The sequence below is a fragment of the Sarcophilus harrisii genome, chromosome 2 (assembly GCF_902635505.1).
Source record: "Sarcophilus harrisii chromosome 2, mSarHar1.11, whole genome shotgun sequence".
Classification (NCBI taxonomy): domain Eukaryota; kingdom Metazoa; phylum Chordata; class Mammalia; order Dasyuromorphia; family Dasyuridae; genus Sarcophilus; species Sarcophilus harrisii.
This window is the reverse complement of record NC_045427.1, coordinates 584,887,993-584,908,722: the sequence shown is the minus strand read 5'-3', so window position 1 is coordinate 584,908,722 and position 20,730 is coordinate 584,887,993. Positions and strand designations below refer to the sequence as shown.

Genomic DNA, 20,730 nt, shown 5'->3' with positions numbered 1-20,730 from the left:
CCAGCCCTTTTGGAGGAAACTGGGCTAAGTGACCTGCCCTGGGTCACATAGCTAGTGTCTGAGGTCAGATTTGAACTCAGGAAGATTGAGTCTTCCTGACCTCGGGACCAGCCCTCTACCCATAGGAGCAGCTAGGGCCCTCTTCTCTTTTATGCTGTTTTGCTTGGTGATCTTATCAGCTCTTGTGATTTCAGTATCAATTATCTCTATACTGGTGATTCTCAAATTTATCCAGCCATAACCCTTTTCCTAGTAAGCACTGTACAAATGTATGTTGACTTGATTAACTAAATGTACACTGACTGTAAACAAAGGCAGAGAGGTCGGAGGAATCATGTCCTTTTGTGCCTTTAAACCTGAGAGTAGTAGTTTGAGTGGAGCAGAGTGTGTAGGACAAGAGTAATATGAAAATAAATACAAAACATACCACAGAAAAATTAGAGACTAATAGAAGATTTGTTCTTTCAAAATTATGGAATAAGAAAAAATTCATAACGAAATGAGAGACTAAAGAGAAAAGTGACAATGTTAGGTAAAAGCAATGTTACCAGAATCAGAAGAGATAAGGGTGGGAATAAAGATAACCCTTTATATTAAAGTCTTACAATAAAAATCTTTAGATAATACAAACTGTCAAATTATCACAAATGTATATGATCACAAGTTTTCAAATGAAACAATCATAATCTGAAAAATGTTAAAAATCACTAATAAACAAGAAAAGGGAAAAATATTCTGATACTTTACTCAGCAAGCTACAAGTCCTAGATGAGAAAAACCAATGACAGAATGGTTTTGGGTAGATAGGGAGTATGGCAAGAGAATTTCCGGCTCACACTTAATACTGTCCCTATGACAAAAGAGAGACTGATGAGAAACTGGCTCAGCTTTCTTGCCACCACTAAGATGAGGACATTGGCCCAGTCTCTATTTCCAATTTTCAGATTTTATTCCTGGAAACTCAGGTCATAACACCTGCATAATTATGCTGGGAAAGAAGCCACAACTCCTGTGTTGACCAGCTTGTAGGTGATCTCATTGTTTTTCTGTTTCCAAACATGTATAACATATTCTTTCCCTCGTTTTCTATAAAATTTCACTTTTCTATTCCACTTTTTTGCTGTTGTTCAATTGTTTTTCAGCTGTGTTCACTCTTCATGATCTCATTTAGGATTTTCTTGGAAAAAGATACTTTCAGGCTTGTTATGTCCATTTTGAGCTCATTTTACAGATGAGGGAACTGAGACAAACAAGCTAAGTGTTTGGCTCAGGGTTACCCAGCTACTGTCTGAGGCCAGTTTTGAATTGAGAAAGTTCTTGAATCCAGGCCTGGCACTCTATCCACTGTGCCAACCTAGCTGTCTGTGTTGCTTATATTCCTATATGAATTTGTTGAAGGTCATACTCTAGGTTCTCTCTTTTTAATACAGAAAAACCTGTGCAAGGTGTAATCAAACTCCATAATTATCTCTGCATTGTTTAATTTGGTTGATTTAGTAGTACCTAATCAACAGATCCTCAACTTATCTCAGCAAGTTAATTCACTGCTCATGAAGCTATAAATTTGCTCCTTTGTCTGTAAAACAATTTGAAATCATGGAACAGAAGTTACATTTAAAATGCTCATATATTTTGACCCCAAAATTCCATAATTCTCCAGTAGCTAATGAAAGCAAAAAGTTACCCAAATGTACAAAAAATATGTCCATGTCCAAATAATTCAGGATAACAAAAAGCTGGAAACAAATACACACCAAATAATTAGGAAATGGCCAAATTATGATGCACAAATATGGTGCATAAATAACATAAATACACTATAAAGAATGACAAATGTGAAGAATTCAGAAAAAACATGGGAAGAAAACTTAAGAAGTCATGCAGAGTGAGGAGGCAGAAGTCAAACAATATGATTTCTTCAAGAACATAAATTAAATCAATGAGAAACAATAGATTGGGAAACAATGGTCAATCTTAGTATAATAAAGATTAGAAAGCTCTCTCTTTTATCTAGGCACGAGAGGAAGGGGAATATGCTTTATAAAAGGACTCATTTGAGTATCTGTTGAGAAATATTTATTGTATCAAAACAAATAACTTGATATATTTCTCTTCTACAACAAAATTTTAAAATAAAAACGACCCCTTCTCTTCCTGTCTCAAAGTCAGTATTACAAAAGTTTTACTCAGATGGAAAATTTTAATATACCCCTAAATATACTATTTATCTTGAGTAGTAATATGGAAGAAATAAATTACTGATATTGTATAAAAAAGCATAAAAATATTTAAAAAGCAAGAACTAGGATAAACTAATACTTCAATTAATTAATACATTTTGTCAAGTGTTTGTTTTCCACATCTTACTTGTAAACAGAGACAAAATATGATTCACAGAGTCATCTAAATTAACTGATACTATGGTTGTAAGTGGTAGTTCATTAGTCTACTTCCTTTTTTTTTCTTTTATTCTTTCCTTTTTTTATTAACTAGGGCACAAAAAAAGGTTCATAAAATAATTAATTTCAAAATAAAATTCAAGCAGAGAGCCTGGCAAAGTCTTTTCTTCATGATTGTTGGTGATTGCCAATGAGAGGAGAGGAATGTGCCGGTTAAAGTCCTGGTGCCTCTTTAAGTCAGTTCTCACACTTGGCTTTTTTGCAGGCTGGAACACTGTCATCCTCCTCAGTTGTTCTTGGTTTCTTTGTTGTATAAATAATACCAAAAGCAGTTTTTCTAGTTTCTAGAATAAAACAAAATCACATAGAACACATCTGTGTGAACTTGACTTATGAACAAAACAGCTAATAAAATATCAACATCCTAATAAGTTACTGGAGTTGGAAAGAAAACTGCTACAGACCTAATGATACTTACTATATCCGGTTTCACCAGATACTTTAATAGATGCTCATCACCAACCACCACTAAAGTGCCCTGATAAATTTTAAATTACCTGCAAGGTATAAACTAAGGAACCAGATCTTCCCTTAGGCTTAAATACTATCAGCCTTATTTTAAAGTATTATCATATCCCTATTTACACAGGGACACTGATTCATGAGTGTAGTGTGATCAGTGTTCCAAATTAAGGTAACCTGGCATAGTAATAAAGCATATGAGCCATCTATAATCTCAGTCACATTTGCAGTGACACAGAGAACTGTGCAGGTATAAAGAAACCTCTCTGGTACCCTACTAGCTCCTTTTCTTCCACTCTCCTCCTCCTCCTTCCCTACTCTACAACCCTCATGCTGACCCGCGTCTGTCCAGTCACTGTCTCATTCACTGTCCGCCCATTCCCAAGCACTCCTGATCATAGTGACCACCTTCGGGGCTGAGACAATCCACACGAACAGTATGATGAATGTCTCTACAAAGGGCCCCAGTCTTGAGAGGGTTACTTGAGGGAACAACAGATTACAGCTTCACAGTGTTTAAGGCTTTCAAAGGGCTTTCTTCACAACTACCTAGGAAGTGGCTCACTGTCCCATCATTCACTTTTATAGTTGACAAAGTATTAAGTGCTATCTCTGTGTCTGGCACTAGGCTAAGCATGGGGCACAAATAAAGGTCAGAAGTTAAAGACCTGCCTGTGATTACACAGCCAGCAAAGGTCTGAAGGGCTTACACCCAATTCTTGTGACTCCAAGTATGACGCTTTTTACTTTCTATCAATCTGGGAAGGATATAGGGAGAGATTATTGTAACACAATATAGGGACCAGGTTTTAAAGGGCTTTTTCTTCTTGGCAACGGGAAGCCCGTTACTCTCTTGACAATACTATTTCCTCTGCTGGGAAGGTCCTCCTAACCACTTACTAAGCATATCCCTTCCCTTTAAAACCCACCTTCAATTCCACTTCAATCATGAGACCCATTCCAATCGCAACAACCCTGAGGAATTAGTAATCCAAAAGCATTTTCAGTCTATCCCAAGCCTTTAGCACAGACACTACCTTACACTACTGATTGTTTCTATATCTGCCTACTTTATATTTGTTTTCTATCTGTGTTTCCAAAGTAATCAATCCAATGAATTATCCTATATACACATAAGCCTTCAGTAAATATGTTATTGATGACAATAGATCTGTTTAATTATTACTCTTTAAATGAAGAGATGAAAAAAAATGCAAAAAAACCGAGCGCTTCCTTACAACTTAGCATGGCTAACTTGCTTGGGTTTAATATACCTTGATCCATTTAAAAGTATGATTTATATTAAAAATAGAATCTAATTCAAGGTCATTTAAATGCTATATACAATTAAGACTAGAGAGTTTTTAAATAAATGGAAAATGCTAATGATTTCCATTTTCCAAGGTGGAAAATGATGAATTTGGAAATGTATATTCATTAACACAAAGATCATAAAGAAGAGTACAAACAAGAATAGAGTACAAAGCAAAATTGCAAAAGTAAAAACATAAAACAGATTATCTTAAACCTTTATCTGTAAAATGGTTCTAATATCTATTTTTTTTTTAACCATGTGAACTTAGTTAAGCTAAACTGATTCAATGCAAACAGAACTACTCAACTTCTGTATGTGAATTATTTTAAGAAATTTCATTAATTACCTCCTTTAAAAAATTCTATTTTAGGTACAGTCTATAACTCACCAAGAAACAATAATTTTCTTCCTACAACTTTGTAGGATTTCTTTTCATAGCATTACCTTTGTCTGGCTCATTCCATTCTGTATCATTACAGTCCCTTCACCCTCATGATTTATTGTGTTGTGTTATTGCAGGTGAGCGAGTGAAACAAAATGCACCTTCTCACCACACTTAAAATTTCTCTAAAGAATAATGAAGAAATTATTGGAGGAAAGGTCACCTGAAAAGGTTTGTGAAAAGAATGAAATAATAATGAAATTAATTTATTATGAAGCAAAAAAAAAAAAAAAAAAAAATCTTTTTTTATTCGGGTAATGCTTCTAGGTTTGGATAACATCTTTGCAAGAAAAAATTAGAGAATGTGATTTTAAAAGTGGGAAATTTTAAATGTAGCTCTATTTTGGTATTATGAACTAATTTTTGAATAGCAATCAAGATTCATTAGGTCATATGTAGAAAAAAAAAGATCACAATTCTTTTTTAACATATTCAATGTATAGGTTAACTTGCACAACAACTCAATTATACTGAGACTGTTAACAGTTAGTGTATTTTTTAAACATAGTTTTTGGGAATTAAAATACTAAACTAAGGCTCTTTTCAACAATGAGATGATTCAAGGCAATTCCACTAGGCTTGTGATGGAAAGTGTCATCCGCATCCAGAGAGCATTATGGATACTGTGGATCAAAGCATAATATTTTCACTCTTTTTATTACTGGTGGTCTCATTTTCTTTTTCTTTATCGTGGTTTGTTTTCCCCTTTGATTTGATTTTTCTTGTGCAGTAAGAGACACAGAGGGAAGCATCTTCTGTGAGGAAAAGCCAGCAGACCAGTGTGTGAGCTCCTTCAGGGTGGAGACTGTCTTTATTATTATTAGGGAAGGTAGTGGAGTGAAATGACTTGCCCACAGTCACATAGCTAGTAAGTACCAAGTGGCTGACACCAGATTTGAACTCAGGTCTTCCTGACTCTAAGGCTGGCGCTTTATCCACTGTGCTACCAAGCTGTGCCTCCTCTTTTTTTTGTCTTTTATTTCTTTCTGTATGCCCAGCATTTAGCACAGTTCCTTAAACACAGCAGGTACTTAATAAACACTTCCTGACTGACTGGCTACTATTAGAAAATACAGATTTCTAACAGAAAATCTTTGGCAATCATTTGAACAAAAACAAAACCAGAGGCACAGAAATTTAAGTGAAAATCTATTTCAAGTCTGTAAAACAGCATCCCACTTACCTCCATGAAGAAGTGTTGCCCTGCAATTTGTGGACACTGCTGCCTTAGCATCACTTTCAGAGAGCCCAAACAACAAGCCTCTGCCAGGTTCATTAAGGGTTACAATATCATGCCAACAAAAGATGCCTTAAGATGGGTTAGAACTCACAAAAATAAAATTCACAATGTTTAAATACTCATATAGGAAAAGTACTGTTTTCTAAGTTGTTTTTTAAACTGGCAGTCTCTGTACGTCCACATCCCATCCTTACATCACCCCAAAAAACTTGAACTCTGGAATAAAGATAATTAGTAAATCTAGGGGTGAAAACTATTTTTAGGAAGCACTTCTCTTTGGTCTAATATTTCTCTAGTCACCAGCAGAGTTTTATCAGAGGGTTAACTAGAATGGCTAGCTACTTAACATTTTCTAACTGAATGTATAGCAGTTTTTTGTTTTTTTTAATTCTCAAATTAAGCAAAAGTAGTGATCGTTAAATAACTTGAATATAAAATTAATAAACTACAACCATCCTAAAAATCTCAAAAACTTAAGACGTCGATAATGGTTTAGATTACACTGCTATTTCTATTCACCAGGCCAAAATCTTCAATGACACAACGATTTTAGAAAAGGATACAAGTTTGCTACATCATATGGTCCTCTTATTTCTAAAGGCTGAAAATTTTTAAAAAATGTGATTAGATTATTTATAACATTTCAAAAATTTGCTTTGTAAATAATTTACTGGGTACTCAAAAAGGCAATAGGACAAGAAAAATAATACTATAGTTAAGCAGGCTGTGATTTCCATAATTTTGATAGTAAAATATATTTTACAGTTAAAACATTTCTCTCCGCTAGAAACCAATAAGAAAAGGACCCTAGACATCATTTCCATGTTATAGGTGGGAAAACTAAGAATAATAGGGCCAAGTGACTTGCCCAGAGACCTGGGACTTGAACTAAAGGCTTCTGATTCCAAGTGCAATGAGGGATCTTTTCTTTAGGCCAAGGTACCCCAGCATTGATAATGTTGCTATTTAATTTTTTCTTTAGACTGCAGCATTTTAAAAATTTAAGCCATGACAAGAAAACAAAATGTGCAATGAGACTTACCCTTTCTGCACCACTAGATACAATTACATTCTACAAAATAAAAGTCATTAAAATTAATTTCAGATGATTTAAATGATGCAAAATTGTTCAAATTCAAACAAGGTAAAAATCAAGGGAGGAAAGAAAAGAATGTAAAACTAAAAAGGCTCAAAAAGGGAAATAAGAATATATTTTTTTTCCTAAATAGAAAAATTCAGAAAAGCTGAACGAGATCAAAAAGGTTGAGAAAGGTCAGATAACTTTAATTCAATCTACTAAACTACTGTTTCTTACTTTCTTCCAAAACACTAAATTCTCAACACAGACCTGGTGTCTACAAGGTTTTGTTTGTCAATCAGGCTCTTCAAGATTTCTCTTCTCATTAAAACCTGAAAATAACCCATAATGTGATATAATCTGTTTTTGTACTCCGAATACTTTTTGTATTAACTACTGGTATAAAGGCAGGAAATTTGATCCAACTGCCTCGGGAAGAATTAACTTGTTAGTATTTGAAATTCTTTCTCAGAGCACAGACATACCTTCCCTTTGCAGATCTGCATCAGACTGAGAGCATTGGAAATGGTGTATCTTCTCATTGTGGAGTCTTTGATGGCAGGAGAATAAGTAATTTCAAAGCCTATACCTCGCTCAATTGCCTGAACAAACAACAACAATAAAAAAAGATAAAGGGAAAATATCCAATCATCCTATTCCACTGTACACATCTATTTGTTTTCCATTTAGTCCTAATTTTAACAGTCAAATCTTTCTTAAAAAATGAAATGAGGGGGGCAGCTAGGTGGCGCAGTGGACAGAGCACCGGCTCTGAAGTCAGGAGGACCTGAGTTCAAATATGACCTCAGACACTTAACACTTTATACTTCCCAGCTGTGTGATCCTGGGCAAATCACTTAGCCTCAATTGCCTCAGCAAATGATAATAATAATAATGAAATGAGGATAAATGTATACTAAGGAGTTAGAGGATTCCCTCAGAATAAGTTACAGTAGGACATGATGTTGGTGAATGAACGAAACTAAGGACTCCTTGCTATGATTCTTCCCAATAGGAGATGAAGAGACAATGATGAATTCTCTTTTACACAAGACTTTAAGAATCAAAAAACGCAAGGCGGAGCCAAGATGGTGGAGTAAAGGCAGGGACTTGCTCAACCTTTCCCCCAAACCACTCCAAATTCCTTTAAATAATGACTCCATATTTTAGAACACCAGAATACCCAAAAAGACAAAAGTTCTATTTTCCAGCTGCAGGCAACTTAGAAAATCACTGGAGAGGGTCTGTGACACCAGAATGGAAGTCCAGCCTGCAGTCCTGCTCCCTGCTCCTCCCTTCTTCATCTCCCCCACCAGCATCAGCAAGGAGGGGCTGGAGGCCTCTGAACCTCTTGGCTCAGGGACACAAGGGAGGACTTGAAAGGTCAGCAGAGAGGGTTTGTGGCAATGTGGTGGGAGTCAACACTCAGTCACAGCAAAGCTGAATTCTGTTACTTTAGCATACTAGACCTGAAGGCTACAGTGGGATGGGGACATTCCTAACAGCTCCACTGCAGAAGAGGATTTGTGGTCAGGTCCCCAGAAAGATCTCTGAAAATAGTTGCACAAAATTACTGAAGCTTGGGACATTGCACCCTCCACCCTGGAAAGAGTCCTACTTTAACAAAGAGTTAAAAGCTGAATAATAGGCTAGGAAAACGAGCAGACAACAAAAAAAAGTTTCTGATCACAGAAAGTTACTATCGTGACAAAGAAGATCAAAATACACTCAAAAAGTCAAAGCTCCTACATCCAAATCCTCTAAGAAAAAAGAATTACAAAATGCTTTCTTAACTTATAGAGTTGTTGATGAAAACTCTCCTTTATTTTACAGAAGAGAAAACTAAGAATCAGAAAGATGACAGGACTTAACAACTGCCACACAACTACTAAGTATCACGGCTGTGATTTAAACTTAACTCCCAATTCAAACACAGTGATCTTTCCATTATACCAGAATCACAAAATGTGAGCATTAGAGGGGACCGGAGTGGCCACTGAGGCCACAGCATGACCCAGAGAAGTGCCTTCTTTGAGCATCCTGGAAAGTAGTCACAAAGCCTCTGCTTAAAGGCCTTTTATCTAAGCGATGAGAACCTGCCAATTCCGAAGACAGCCCATAACACTTCTGGAGAGCTCTCACTGAAAAGCCATTTTCTCTGACATCAACCCTACACTTCTTTGCACCTTCTACTCAATGTTCCTTGTTTGGCCTGACAAAGCCAGATTGGATGCCCATCTTCCAGGAGACAGCCTTTCAGATCACTGAACAATCATCAGGACATTATTCTCCAGAATGAACACTGCTAGTTCCTTCATGACCCTCACAAAAGTGGGACTTGGTTCTTCTTTGTCCAGCCTCTCTATGTCCTTTTTTCATTACAACTCCCAGAACTGGGCACATGCTTTCCAATGGGATTCTGACCATAGAAGAGTTTAGAGGATTATCACTTCTTTATTTTTGGAGACTATTTCTACTTGCCTAAAGGAAGCCCAAGATCACATTAGCTTTTCTGAATATCAGAGCACAATGCGGAATCAGGGTAGTCCCTTGAGATTCCTCAGCTCTTTTTTTCAAAACTTTGGTTTAACCATTTCTCTCTCCCATGAATTATCACCAATTCAATCCAATGCTTTTAGTTTTTGTCATCATCTTTGTTGATTCTGATCATGTTAGCTATTTCTCCCCAACTTTGTCTCACCCAAAAATTTGATGAGTGTTGTTATCCAAATCAAAATCCTCTAGCAGTGGTCTGGGCAAAGCAGAACCCAGAACTATTGCCACATCTCTGCTCCTAGACACTGTAACTCTTAATGTAGCCTAGCCCCATGACAATGGACCCTGAGCCTGCAGCCTCCCCAACCAAACACACAGATCTTTCCCAAGTAAACTACTGTGTAATCGTGCTTAGGGAAGCTACGTGGCACAATGGATATGTTGCTGCATCTGGAGTTAGGAAGACCTGAGTTTTTGATGGCAGAAAGTGAAGAAATTATTAAGAAGCTTTCTGATGAAGGAGGAAGGTATAAAAACTGGCTTGAAAATTAACATAAAAAATACTAAAATTCCTTGAATTATACTTTCATAGTAATTTAAAAAAATTCTCATCTAACCCTTTTCCATTTAAATCAGTTCTGAATCTTTTTTTCAGTAACTGGATATCTCTGACAATTTGATAAAGCTAATGGATTCCTTCTGAAAATGTTTTTAAATATGTAACAGAAAACACACAAATTTTTATAGGGGAAACCAATTATACTGAAATACAATTATCAAGACTTCTTTAAAAAAAAAAGTTCACAATTACAAAATTAGGAACTTGATTTAGATGCTACTCTAAACTTTAAGAAATTAACGAATTACATTAAAATCTACCCTACAGTACAGCAACCTTAGATAGTTTGGGCATTTGTCCAGGTGAACTTGTTATTGCTATTGCCACACTTGCCAGAGGGTCCAGATTCCTCTACAGCAGAGACTCTTAATGATTTTTTGTGTCATTTCAGTTCACTTGCAGGGAATGCCTAGAAGAGGAAGTATGATGAAGTCTGAGGACCCCTCTCAGAATGTTTTTAAATGCATAAAATAAAATATACAATATAACAAAGAAAACCAATTATAATGAAATAGTTATTAAAATGTATGTGTGGTGTGGGTGTATGTATGTCTGGTGTATCTATCCACAAAAGTTCACAAACCCCAACTTGAAAACCCTTGCTCTTTAAAACTCTGGTAACTAGCAGTACTAAGAACAAGTATTAACCAACCAAATTCACCAAATATGATATAATGGGCTAACTCTATTAAACAGTTTTGAAGTTAGGTCACATATTTGGTACAAATGTGACCCTAGAAGGAGAGAGGAGAAAATACGATGGAACAGAAGACAAATAGGAGAAACTCACGAGATGACTTTATTAGCTTTCAGTTCTTCTATGAGTTGTTTTATGCAGGAAAAAGTTTTGTTTTATAAGGTTATTTCTATATGATAAAGTGAAAAGCACACTGAATCTGGATTCAAAGGATCATGGATTTAAAGCTAAAAGACCCATCATTGAATTCAACTCTTCATTTGATAAATGAAGATGCTGGAGCCCAGAGATGTGTGGCCGTGCTTTGGAAGAAGACAGAAGCTTGGATTTGGCTCTCCTACTGACTACCAGGGTACTGACATCTTTTTGGGCTTCAGTTTCCTCATCTGTGAAACAAGGGAGCCCAACTTCCCAACCCTTTTCCAGGTCTGAATTTCTGCTCCTGAAATTCTCTTATCTGGATTCCTCAGGGCTTCTCCCTCTAGTCCACAATCCCTAGAGTGATGAAAAGTTCTCAAGCTATTTAGAGAAGGTCCAAGCGTCTTTATTTTCTTCTCCTTCATTCTCTTCAATTTCTTTTTTTCAGTATTCTTACTCCATATATTGATAATATCCTATTATTTCTGAATAAAAGTACCTCTTATAATTTATCTTATTTAATCTTAAAAGACTGAACTTCTTCGTTCAGCCATAAAAAAGATATTACTCTAAAAGTAATCCTCTTCTGTTCTAATGATCTTTCCCTTTCTCTTAACTTTCACTTTAATAAAAAACACATCTGATCAAAGGATACCAGACTTACCACATTAATGGGAGGTCTTCTGAAGTAAAATGGCAATTTCTCTGTTACTGATATGCACACCAAATCCACATCTAAACTTGTGCAAGCAACCTGTATAAGCAAAACAAAGCGTTTTTAAACACACACACACACACACACACACACCCATCAAATCACATAAAGGATGGTAATTCTTTATCCAAGTAACTCTGTTGCACTAAAAATCCAACTTACATTTTTATGAATTCAGTTTCAAAATGAAGAGTTCAATTGAAATAATGTAAGGTGCCCTACATGCCTTAATTATAAAAATATAAAGAAAATTTAAGAAAAGAAAATGGTTCCAAATTGAACTGCTTTAGAATAAAGGTTTTGTTTTATAAGAATAATGGGTGTGTAATCCCTGATGGGGGAGGCCGAAGATCTGGATCTCTCTGAGTTCACAAGTTCTGAACTGCAGTGACCTAACCAAAAGAAATAAATCCTCTATAAGTATGATAATTAAGTGTTGACAAAAGTTGTAACATTTAGAAAAAGGTCTTTAGCATTAACATGATAAAATAATATATTTATTCTTGTCCAGTTATAATGCAAATTAGGAGGCATCAGACACACTGACTGATTTTTATCTTGGCTTATTCCAGAAATCTTGACTCTCTCATTCAGAGGAGACTAAAAGTAGAATAAGTGGTGGAAGCAACTGTTTTTTTCTTGAGACTTTGCCTTATAAACTAGTTATCAAAAACTTCGATATCATACTCTAGGATAAACAGGGCCACTACTAAGATTGGGGGTGGGAGGGAGGAGAGGGGTTGCATAATTGAATATGTAACATACAACTTTCTCCCAGTCAACTGCGCCATCTACTGGATAAAACAGGAAGCTAACTAAAAATTTCAGAGATGTTGCTTAGAAAAAATCAAGTCTATTTTCTTGCCTAAAAAATTCTAGAACTGGTTTACAAACATATGTAGGCATCACTAAGATTTTCTGGAGATGTTTGTAAAATGCCAAATGTTAGATAATAGGCATTTAAAAAATATGGATCAGAATGACTTTATAATTAAGTCTGAGTTTTTAAGCAATCTAAATGTAGCTTATCTCATTTTAAGATGATAAATGCTTTTGGGGAACACAAATCAAAATTTTAAAATGACAATGATTGTTCTAATATAACGTAAATACGATTTAAAGGAATTCAGTACCTCTATAAAATAAACTCCAAATTGGGTAATCTAACCCTGGTTATGCACATCAGTTGCTGAAGGTACTAAAGGCCTTTAGAAAAGATTGTTTTTGTTATCTTAACCTCCTCCGGAACCTCTTTTTGTGCTCTTATCATCTCTCTGGCTGTCCAACTCCCCAGTATGACATTTTACAGAGGCCTTAAAGGGCAAAGAATGCTGAGCCTGGGTAGAGTTCAAATCCAGCCTCAGATATATTTTATAAGCTGTGGGACTCTGGGAAAACTGTCACCTCTATCTGACTCAGTTTCCTGAAATGAAAAATGGGCATCATAATAGAACTTACTTCAAAGGGTTGTTGTAAAGATCAAATGAGATATCTGTAAGGTGCTTGGCATATAATAAGTGCTTAATAAATGTTTATTTCCTTCCTTCCCAAATTTCCTAAAGTGCTCCATCATCTAAAATTATCTTTTCCACTTTAGCATTTTCTTAACTACATAGTGGGAGAGGGAAATCTGATTAAAATATTTTATACTAAAAAAATTAAAAAAGCAACTTACCCATTTTGAAAAAATATGAACTAATTAATCTAAAATAATTTCTAACTAGTAGAAAAGAGATTTTTTTTTTGACCAAAGACTATCTTGTCCATGATCCTCCTGCTAGTACACTAGCGAAATCAGAAAAAAGGTCAGTTTGACATATCACTTCTGAAAGATGGCTGACCCTAAATGTATAGCTTTTATACTCAGAACTTTATTGCATCATTTCATATTAACAGAATCTCATAACAAAGAGAGCATGGGTACCAAAAGAATTTGGAAACAAGGTAGAGCACCAGGCCTGAAGTCAGGAGAACCTGAGTTCAAATCTGGCCTCAAACACATAACACTTCCTAGTTGTGTGATCCTAGGCAAATTACTTAACCTTTTTGCCTCAGCAAAAAATAAAATAAAATAAAATAAAATTAATAGGAAACAGAAAATGTTGTGGCATAAACATTACTAAAATCTGTTTTAGTTAAGGGGAAAAGATAAAAGGAATGAGAGGGAGAAAGAAAGGATGGAAGGCAGGCTGGAGGAAGACCCGAAGGAATAAGAAAGATGACAAAGACAAAAAAGAGGGAGGAATAGGAAAGGGAAAAAGTAAAAGCAAAGAGAGCACCAATGTCCCAAAATATAGGACAAAGATCCCTGGGCATGGTTAGCCTGGAGAAAAGAAGTCCTTGAAGAAACAATGATGGCTGCCACATAAAAAAAGGACAAGACTTGTTCTCTTTGAAGAGAACATAAATTCCAAGAGAAGAGAGGATTGTTTTTGCCTTTTTTTTGTGAACAATGTATGAAGGTTGCAAAGAGAGCATTGTAGGCTTGATATTGTGTAAACCTGCCTCTCATAACCACAGCTGAGTAAAAGGTGTATGTCCAGCTCCTAAAGGGGGAAGATCCTCCTCAAGACATGGTGGTCTTCAGGTAGAGACTGCACAAATAATATATCTTAACACTGAGATCAACACTTGTCTAACCGTAATGGAAAAAAAAAATTGAATTGACAATATTTTTTACTTACATGGAAAAGTTTTTCTGTTTTAGGAAAGACTGCAACAATGTCATAAAGCTTGACGCGAGAAGATGTTGCTCTCTGTTGTTAGAAAAAATAAAACAAAAACAACCTAAGAGGAATTCGTGCCTTTCCTTCCTAGTTACCTTATATTATTTGTATTCTTTTTATATTTATTATGCATATAAATATTTTACATCTATTCTGCATATAGTTACTGATTTCCCCATGAGAATATAAATTTTTTCAAAGTAAGGATGATTTCCTTTCTTGCATTTGTACTCCCAGTAGCTCACACAGGATCTGGTCCTTCCATAAACAGTGCTTAATAAATGCTCAGTGCTTGACTAGAAGGGGCTCTAGCTCTACAACTTAGTAAGTATGGAATATATTTTTTTAAATAATAATGGTTTTTATTTTTCAAAATACATGCAAAAATAATTTTCAACATTCACCCTTGCAAAACCTTACATTCCAAATTTTTCTATCTTGTTCTCCACCCTTCCTCTAGATAGCAAGTAATCCAATCTAGGTTAAATACATGCAATTCTTCTAAACAGATTTCCCTATTTACCATGCTGCATAAGAAAAATCAGATCAAAAAAGGGAAAAAATGAGAGAGAAAAAAAACAAAAAAGGTGAAAATATTACGTTGTGATCCACAATCAGTTCCCATAGTCCTCTTTCTGCATGCAGATGGAATTCTCCATCACAAGTCTATGGAATTGGCCTAAATATAGGTATGTGATTTTGGAAGTCACCTCATCTCTCTGGGCTTTATCTTTCCTTCTGGCTCCATTTCATAAATGAAGAAACTGTTCAAATCATCTCTAAAACTCCTTCCAGATTTACAATGCTCTGACGAGGCTGAAAGTGTTGAAGACAAACTTCTTTTGCATCATATTTCTATGCCAGGTCTTCCCTGTTTTCCTTCAGCAGATGGGCACTGAAAACTGAATCTGGATTCAGCTGCAATACCAAGCTTGGCTCAAGAGGAACATGCCAGTGAGCCAAAGCTAACGCTTCTTCAAATTGACTCATGAACTTAAGAAAAAATTGTCATTTTATCAAAAAGAAGTTCTTTTTTCAGAGAATCTACTGTTCATAGAAGGTACTTCTATAAGTGGTACAGGCAATGCATGGTGCAAGAACTCAGAGAAGGAAGACATTATATTGAGTTTGGATGATTAGAAAAATCTTTGTAAAACAAATGGGGTATTAACTTTAAAGATATAAAAAGCTATTCCTTTTAATATTCCTAAATATTACTGTAAGGGGAAAAAACCACAAGCATACTATGATATGTATGTTAAAGAGGAAAAACAAAACAAAATAACAAAAAAAAAAAACTGACTTACCAGAACATTGCAGTGAGATGGATCTGATACTATAAGTGTCAATCTACTTAAAATTTTAATTGGTTTTGATTTCCCCTGTAGGTAAAAAAAATCTATTAAAAATAGTACAAAATACAATTGCTTCATTATTTTCTTCACTAGAGAAACATATTAACTAAAAGGAAATAACACAGGAAAGCAAATCAACAATTATTTATTAGCTCTATTAGTGAGCATAGCATTATTATGCCCTCTGAGGAAAAAAAGAATAAAATGCCACCCTCATTCAAGGATCATACAACATAATGTGATAAATAAAGTATAATATGCATTACTGACATAGAACACTTTATAATTAGAAATCTTCTGCAGAGTAGTCCAAAAGGGTTATAGGAGATCAAAAAAGAGGAAATATAAGGAAGGCTGCAGTACATAAGAGAGGATAAATGGATAAATTGAGACTTGATGATATCAGTTTTGAACCAAAAAATGGGAAATCATTGTAAAAGAGAATGATACAGATCAAAAACATCTATCATATACTTAATTCTTTGAACATAAAAATGATACTTACCTGTACAATAGGTAAAGATGAAAAAAGCTCTGAGGGAACTATTGGTTTGTCAATTTCCTAAAAGATAAAAATAGTTAAATCTAATTTGAATTAAATCCAACTTAATCAAAAGTAGTATTAAGATGCAGAATGTAAAAGGATAAATACAATATGATGTACTGGCTAGGTACTGATAAATGGTCTTTCAGAAAGACTGGTGAAACAAGGATCTATCTTTGGACCTGAGAAAAAGAAGGTGATGGAAAAAGCTGGATGGCATGGAAGGACCATGATTCTTAGGTTATGAGAGTAGTCCACAATGAAATGGTGAGTGTTGAATACACAGTGAAGGGCAAATTTAAACAAAAATGTGCATTAACTTTTTGACAATGCAATTATACTTAGTTCTTAAAAATGTTAATAAGAGTCAAGCCCTGAATATACCCCAAACAGAAGTTTCCTCATACTGACAAAGTTATTCCAAAAACTATTTTCCAGTTGTATAGACGCAGCCTATGTCCTCATATCCAAGATTTATGACAGAAAAAAACTTAAGATTGCATCTATCATTATGTTACTGTGTACTTAGTAAACCATGTTATATGAACATCTACTTGTGGATTACCTCAGTTGTTTTCCTACAATTAATCACATATATTCCCATAATAGATATTGGTGAGCATCTTCCTACATGACAGCTAGAAGCCTCACAAATCTAGCTTTCAGGGCTTCAAAGATCTGCATTCACGTTAGGTATTGCTACCCAATGAAATCTAATAATGATGGAAGGAAGGAAGGAAAAGGGGAGAGAGGGAAGGAATGGGGGAGGGAAGGAGAGAGGGAGGGAAAAAGGGAGGAAAGAAAGAAGAAAGGAGCCTCTGAATTTGGCCAGGCTGGTTTGTGGAAGACAGTCTACCCCTGTGGGCCTACCAAAGAGGGTATTCCATTGGCATATTATTTGAAGGCTGAGTCACTTCACATCTCATGAGTTTTCTGAAGGAAGGAACTATTTTCATTATATTCCTAGCAAAGAGAACAGTGCAGGGTACATAAAATGTGTTTGTATGGAACAGGACACTGTGGAGAAAATAATCTCATTATGTCACAGATATTTGTAAGTACTGAATTAATCATTATTTTAAATACACTGAAAATCTTTTCTGATAATAATGATCAGGAGTAAAATTAGAAGAAAAAAAAAGCAGGGGTAGTAATCACTGATCTCAAAGTTAAAATATGTTTAATCAAAAGAGAAAAAAGCAGGGAAACTACACTATGTGTAGCTATATTAATCAATATTATTTCAGACTATTTAAAACAAATAGATAACAAGGTTAGAATAGTGCTATAGTTTACAGAGGTCCTCAAACTTTTTAAATAGGGGGCCAGTTCACTGTCCCTCAGACTGTTGGAGGGCCGGACTATAGTAAAAACAAAAACTTTGTTTTGTGGGCCTTTAAATAAAGAAACTTCATAGCCCTGGGTGAGGGGGATAATCGTCCTCAGTTGCTGCATCTGGCCTGAGGGCCGTAGTTTGAGGACCCCTGGTTTAGAAAATGAGTTGATTGATTTAGAAAAATATAGAAAGACTTGACCTAAGAAGGTTGTTATCCAGCTTCAGAGAAAGAGAAGGCAAACAAGTGTAGTACTTTACACATATATACATATACATATATATGTATATAAATATGAATATAGATGTGTATGATTGTGTATGATTATAGATATCTGCATATATGCATATGCGTGCACACACATACATAAATCCACCTTAAACCATAGCCTGTATAGGGGAGATGAGAGGGAGGAAAGGACAAAAAAAATAATAAAATAAAAAGTGAACAGCAGAGAACAAAGAAAACCTACAAGGAAGCAAAGAAAAGATGAAGTCTGGAAATACAATGTAAAACATTTATTATATATGATTTCTTGAAATGGAAATTTATTCTTTTTTTTAATCCTCTCATGTTCTGCTGTGCACATGACAATGCTTCCCCCCCCATTTTGTATTTAAGTTTTAAATAAATACATTTTTAAAAAAATCTCTTCTAAGACAAATTAAAAAAACATAGTAGGGACTTTATATGTTTTTGTTGAAAGGATGTGGAAAAGTCCAAGTTTTCTATGCTTGATAAAAATGCATGTTTTAAAGTAGCTTCTGCCATAGAAAAATACTAAGAGGCTAACTAACACAGAACTTAGTTAATCAAATAACTGAGAAATTTACCTGTTTCTTTTCTTTAAAGTCCACCACATGATTAATGGCAACAGTGGAAAATCCAACTGAAAAATTAAAACACAAAGTTAAACCCAATTTGCCTCTTCTTGAGGTCAATGACATAAAACTTTACATATCTAGAGCTCAATATATGACACTGATCCTAACCCACAACTGCGTACTTCATTTTTCATCCACAGCAAATAGTGAGGACTGGGCTTTATTTTCCACATCCTTTGTAACTCCCTCCCAACAAACACAATCTTTTGTATAATCAATAAATGTGACTGTTATACTAATCAGAACTTTTTACTAGTTCAGCGAACAGCATTTTATTATATTTTTAACATCAGCCTTTTATTTTCAAAATACAGCATAAATTTCAACATTCACCCTTGCAAAACCTTATGTTCCAAATTTTTCTCCTTCGCTTTCCCCATCTCCTTCCCTAGACAACAAGTAATCCAATATTTGTTAAACTTGCGCGATTCCTCTATATGCATTTCCACATTTATCACAACATTCCATATTTTTTAAAACAAATGACTGGAGTTGAGTAAGAATGATGTCCAATCCGGGACCATGGTGCGAGAACAAGCCAGAGGTCGGAATCAAGGCCTTTGGATCCAAATGGGGTCTAATACCGAGTGTCGGGATGAGCAGCGCGCGCATTTACAAACGCCCCGCTCAGCAGAGGGTCTGTATCCCCGGCAGGGGCCTCCAGTTTACTAATTAATTAGCCCGGATTTCGGCTGGGTACTGTTACATTGTAACGTCCGCCTCTGGTTAACAGCTTTGGATAACAACTGATGCTGACACTTTGGGGGACAGACGCCTACACTACGGGCTTCGGAAAGTTTTTGGTTATCACCTGGTCCTCCGAGTGCACTGGAGGAAACTGAGGACGGGAGGAATTTGCCCGAGGTCACTCAGCCAGAAAACGGCAGAGCTGTTTCTCGCACCCAGACCTCGCGTAACGCCGTTTCTCGCACCCAGACCTCGCGTAACGCCGTTTCTCGCACCCAGACCTCGCGTAACGCCGTTTCTCGCACCCAGACCTCGCGTAACGCCGTTTCTCGCACCCAGACCTCGCGTAACGCCGTCTCACTCAATGGGAGGTAACTAGGACCTCGGCGCTCCCCACCGCTCCGAGCGATACCGTGGGCCCGCCCCCTCGGCCCACGTGGCTCCCCTTCCTCCCAGTCGGGAGCTGGCCAGCCGCCCCCCTCCCCCTATGCAAGGAGCCTGTGGAGCGAGTATCTCGCCGGCTCGGGGGCTCCCCCGCATCACCCGACTCCATGAGGGCGCACTCACGGTGAGCGGCATTCTCTAGAAGCCCCTTAAGCGCTTTTGTGTCAGAGCCCCTCTTCAGGTTCAAATCTGCAAACACCGCCATGCCGGCGTCACATGACAAGTGACACTCGTTCTTCTCGCATTTGCGCAGCCGCCGGAGCCGCTCTCCGTACTCCATCCCACCCCCTCTCCTACTCCTCGTGCATTCTGGGAAGTGTAGTTCTTTTTCGGCCTCAATGCCGACTCTCGCTAGTCTGTTGTTCCTCATTCCCCCTCCCCCACGGAATATTTTATTGTTCAAAGCTCGGGAACTTTTCTCATTCATACAAGTGCAAGCAGTTGTTAAAATAAGCAGCGCTTTTAAAAATAAGGTTTCCGAATCTTCCCGTCGCCTTTTTCCTTCCTGGAACGGAAATCATTAGTCTCCCTCTGCACTAGCTTTCCCCCGTCTAGTTTCCATGGTAACCCGGAGGTCAGTCCTACTTGTGACTAGCCTTGCCGCTCAGCCCGGCTTTACTCTGGACCAGCCCAGACCGGAAGCGACTTTCAGTGCCAGCACGTGGCTCCTTGGAGAGATGCGGGGGTGGGGGTGGGGAGGTGGTTAAAGGATGAACTGAAAAACTGACCCAGAATTTCTTAACCCGCGAGGTTGCAAAGCAAATCTTATTAATTCGTTGGGCAACAATAGGTTGCATGGATTTATAGAGTCCTTTTTGCATCAGAATTTATTAGAAATAAGGTGCAGGGATTAGAGAAATCCTGGGTTTGGATCCCAGCTGTGCTAATCTATTTCCAGTTTATCCTGTATAAAGCGTTTTTGTACCAGGTTGTTGTCATGTTGTCTCCCCCAATCAGACCCTTAGCTCCTCAAGAGCACTATCTTTTACCTTCCTTCCTATACCAGTTTTTAGCATATAATATTATTATCCAGTCGCGTCCGACTCTATTACCCTTCTATCCTCCACTACCTCTACGAGTCTAAGTTGATGACAG

General features: G+C 36.6%; 1 protein-coding gene across 2 annotated transcripts; it reads right to left on the bottom strand.

The window, feature by feature from the left end:
• Positions 1-569: 569 nt before the first annotated feature.
• RPP30 (ribonuclease P/MRP subunit p30) lies at positions 570-20,191 on the bottom strand. Of its 2 annotated transcripts, XM_003755280.4 has the most exons (11): positions 19,759-20,169; positions 18,454-18,509; positions 16,248-16,304; positions 15,695-15,769; positions 14,346-14,417; positions 11,611-11,700; positions 7,482-7,598; positions 6,961-6,990; positions 6,482-6,519; positions 5,862-5,941; positions 570-2,743 (listed from the first exon to the last, which is right to left on the bottom strand). In XM_003755280.4, the coding sequence occupies exons 1-11, from the start codon at positions 20,060-20,062 to the stop codon at positions 2,637-2,639; spliced, it is 1,026 nt and encodes a 341-aa protein (XP_003755328.2). In that variant the 5' UTR covers positions 20,063-20,169; the 3' UTR covers positions 570-2,636. The 2 variants fall into 2 exon arrangements, with proteins under 2 accessions (XP_003755328.2, XP_031811883.1); XM_031956023.1 differs by lacking the exons at positions 570-2,743; positions 5,862-5,941; positions 6,482-6,519; positions 6,961-6,990 and adding an exon at positions 6,999-7,328 and having other exon boundaries at positions 19,759-20,191.
• Between the last annotated feature and the right edge of the window lie 539 nt (positions 20,192-20,730).

Excerpts from the sequence above, each read along its gene's own strand:
- RPP30 (XM_003755280.4), bottom strand. The coding sequence starts at position 20,062 with ATGAATGAGAAAAGTTCCCGAGCTTTGAACAATAAAATATTCCGTGGG. Across the intron at positions 16,305-18,453 it reads ACTTTAAAGAAAAGAAACAG|GAAATTGACAAACCAATAGT; the intron begins GTAAATTTCTCA and ends TTTATCTTTTAG. Across the intron at positions 2,744-5,861 it reads GGCAACACTTCTTCATGGAG|AAACTAGAAAAACTGCTTTT; the intron begins GTAAGTGGGATG and ends GTTTTATTCTAG.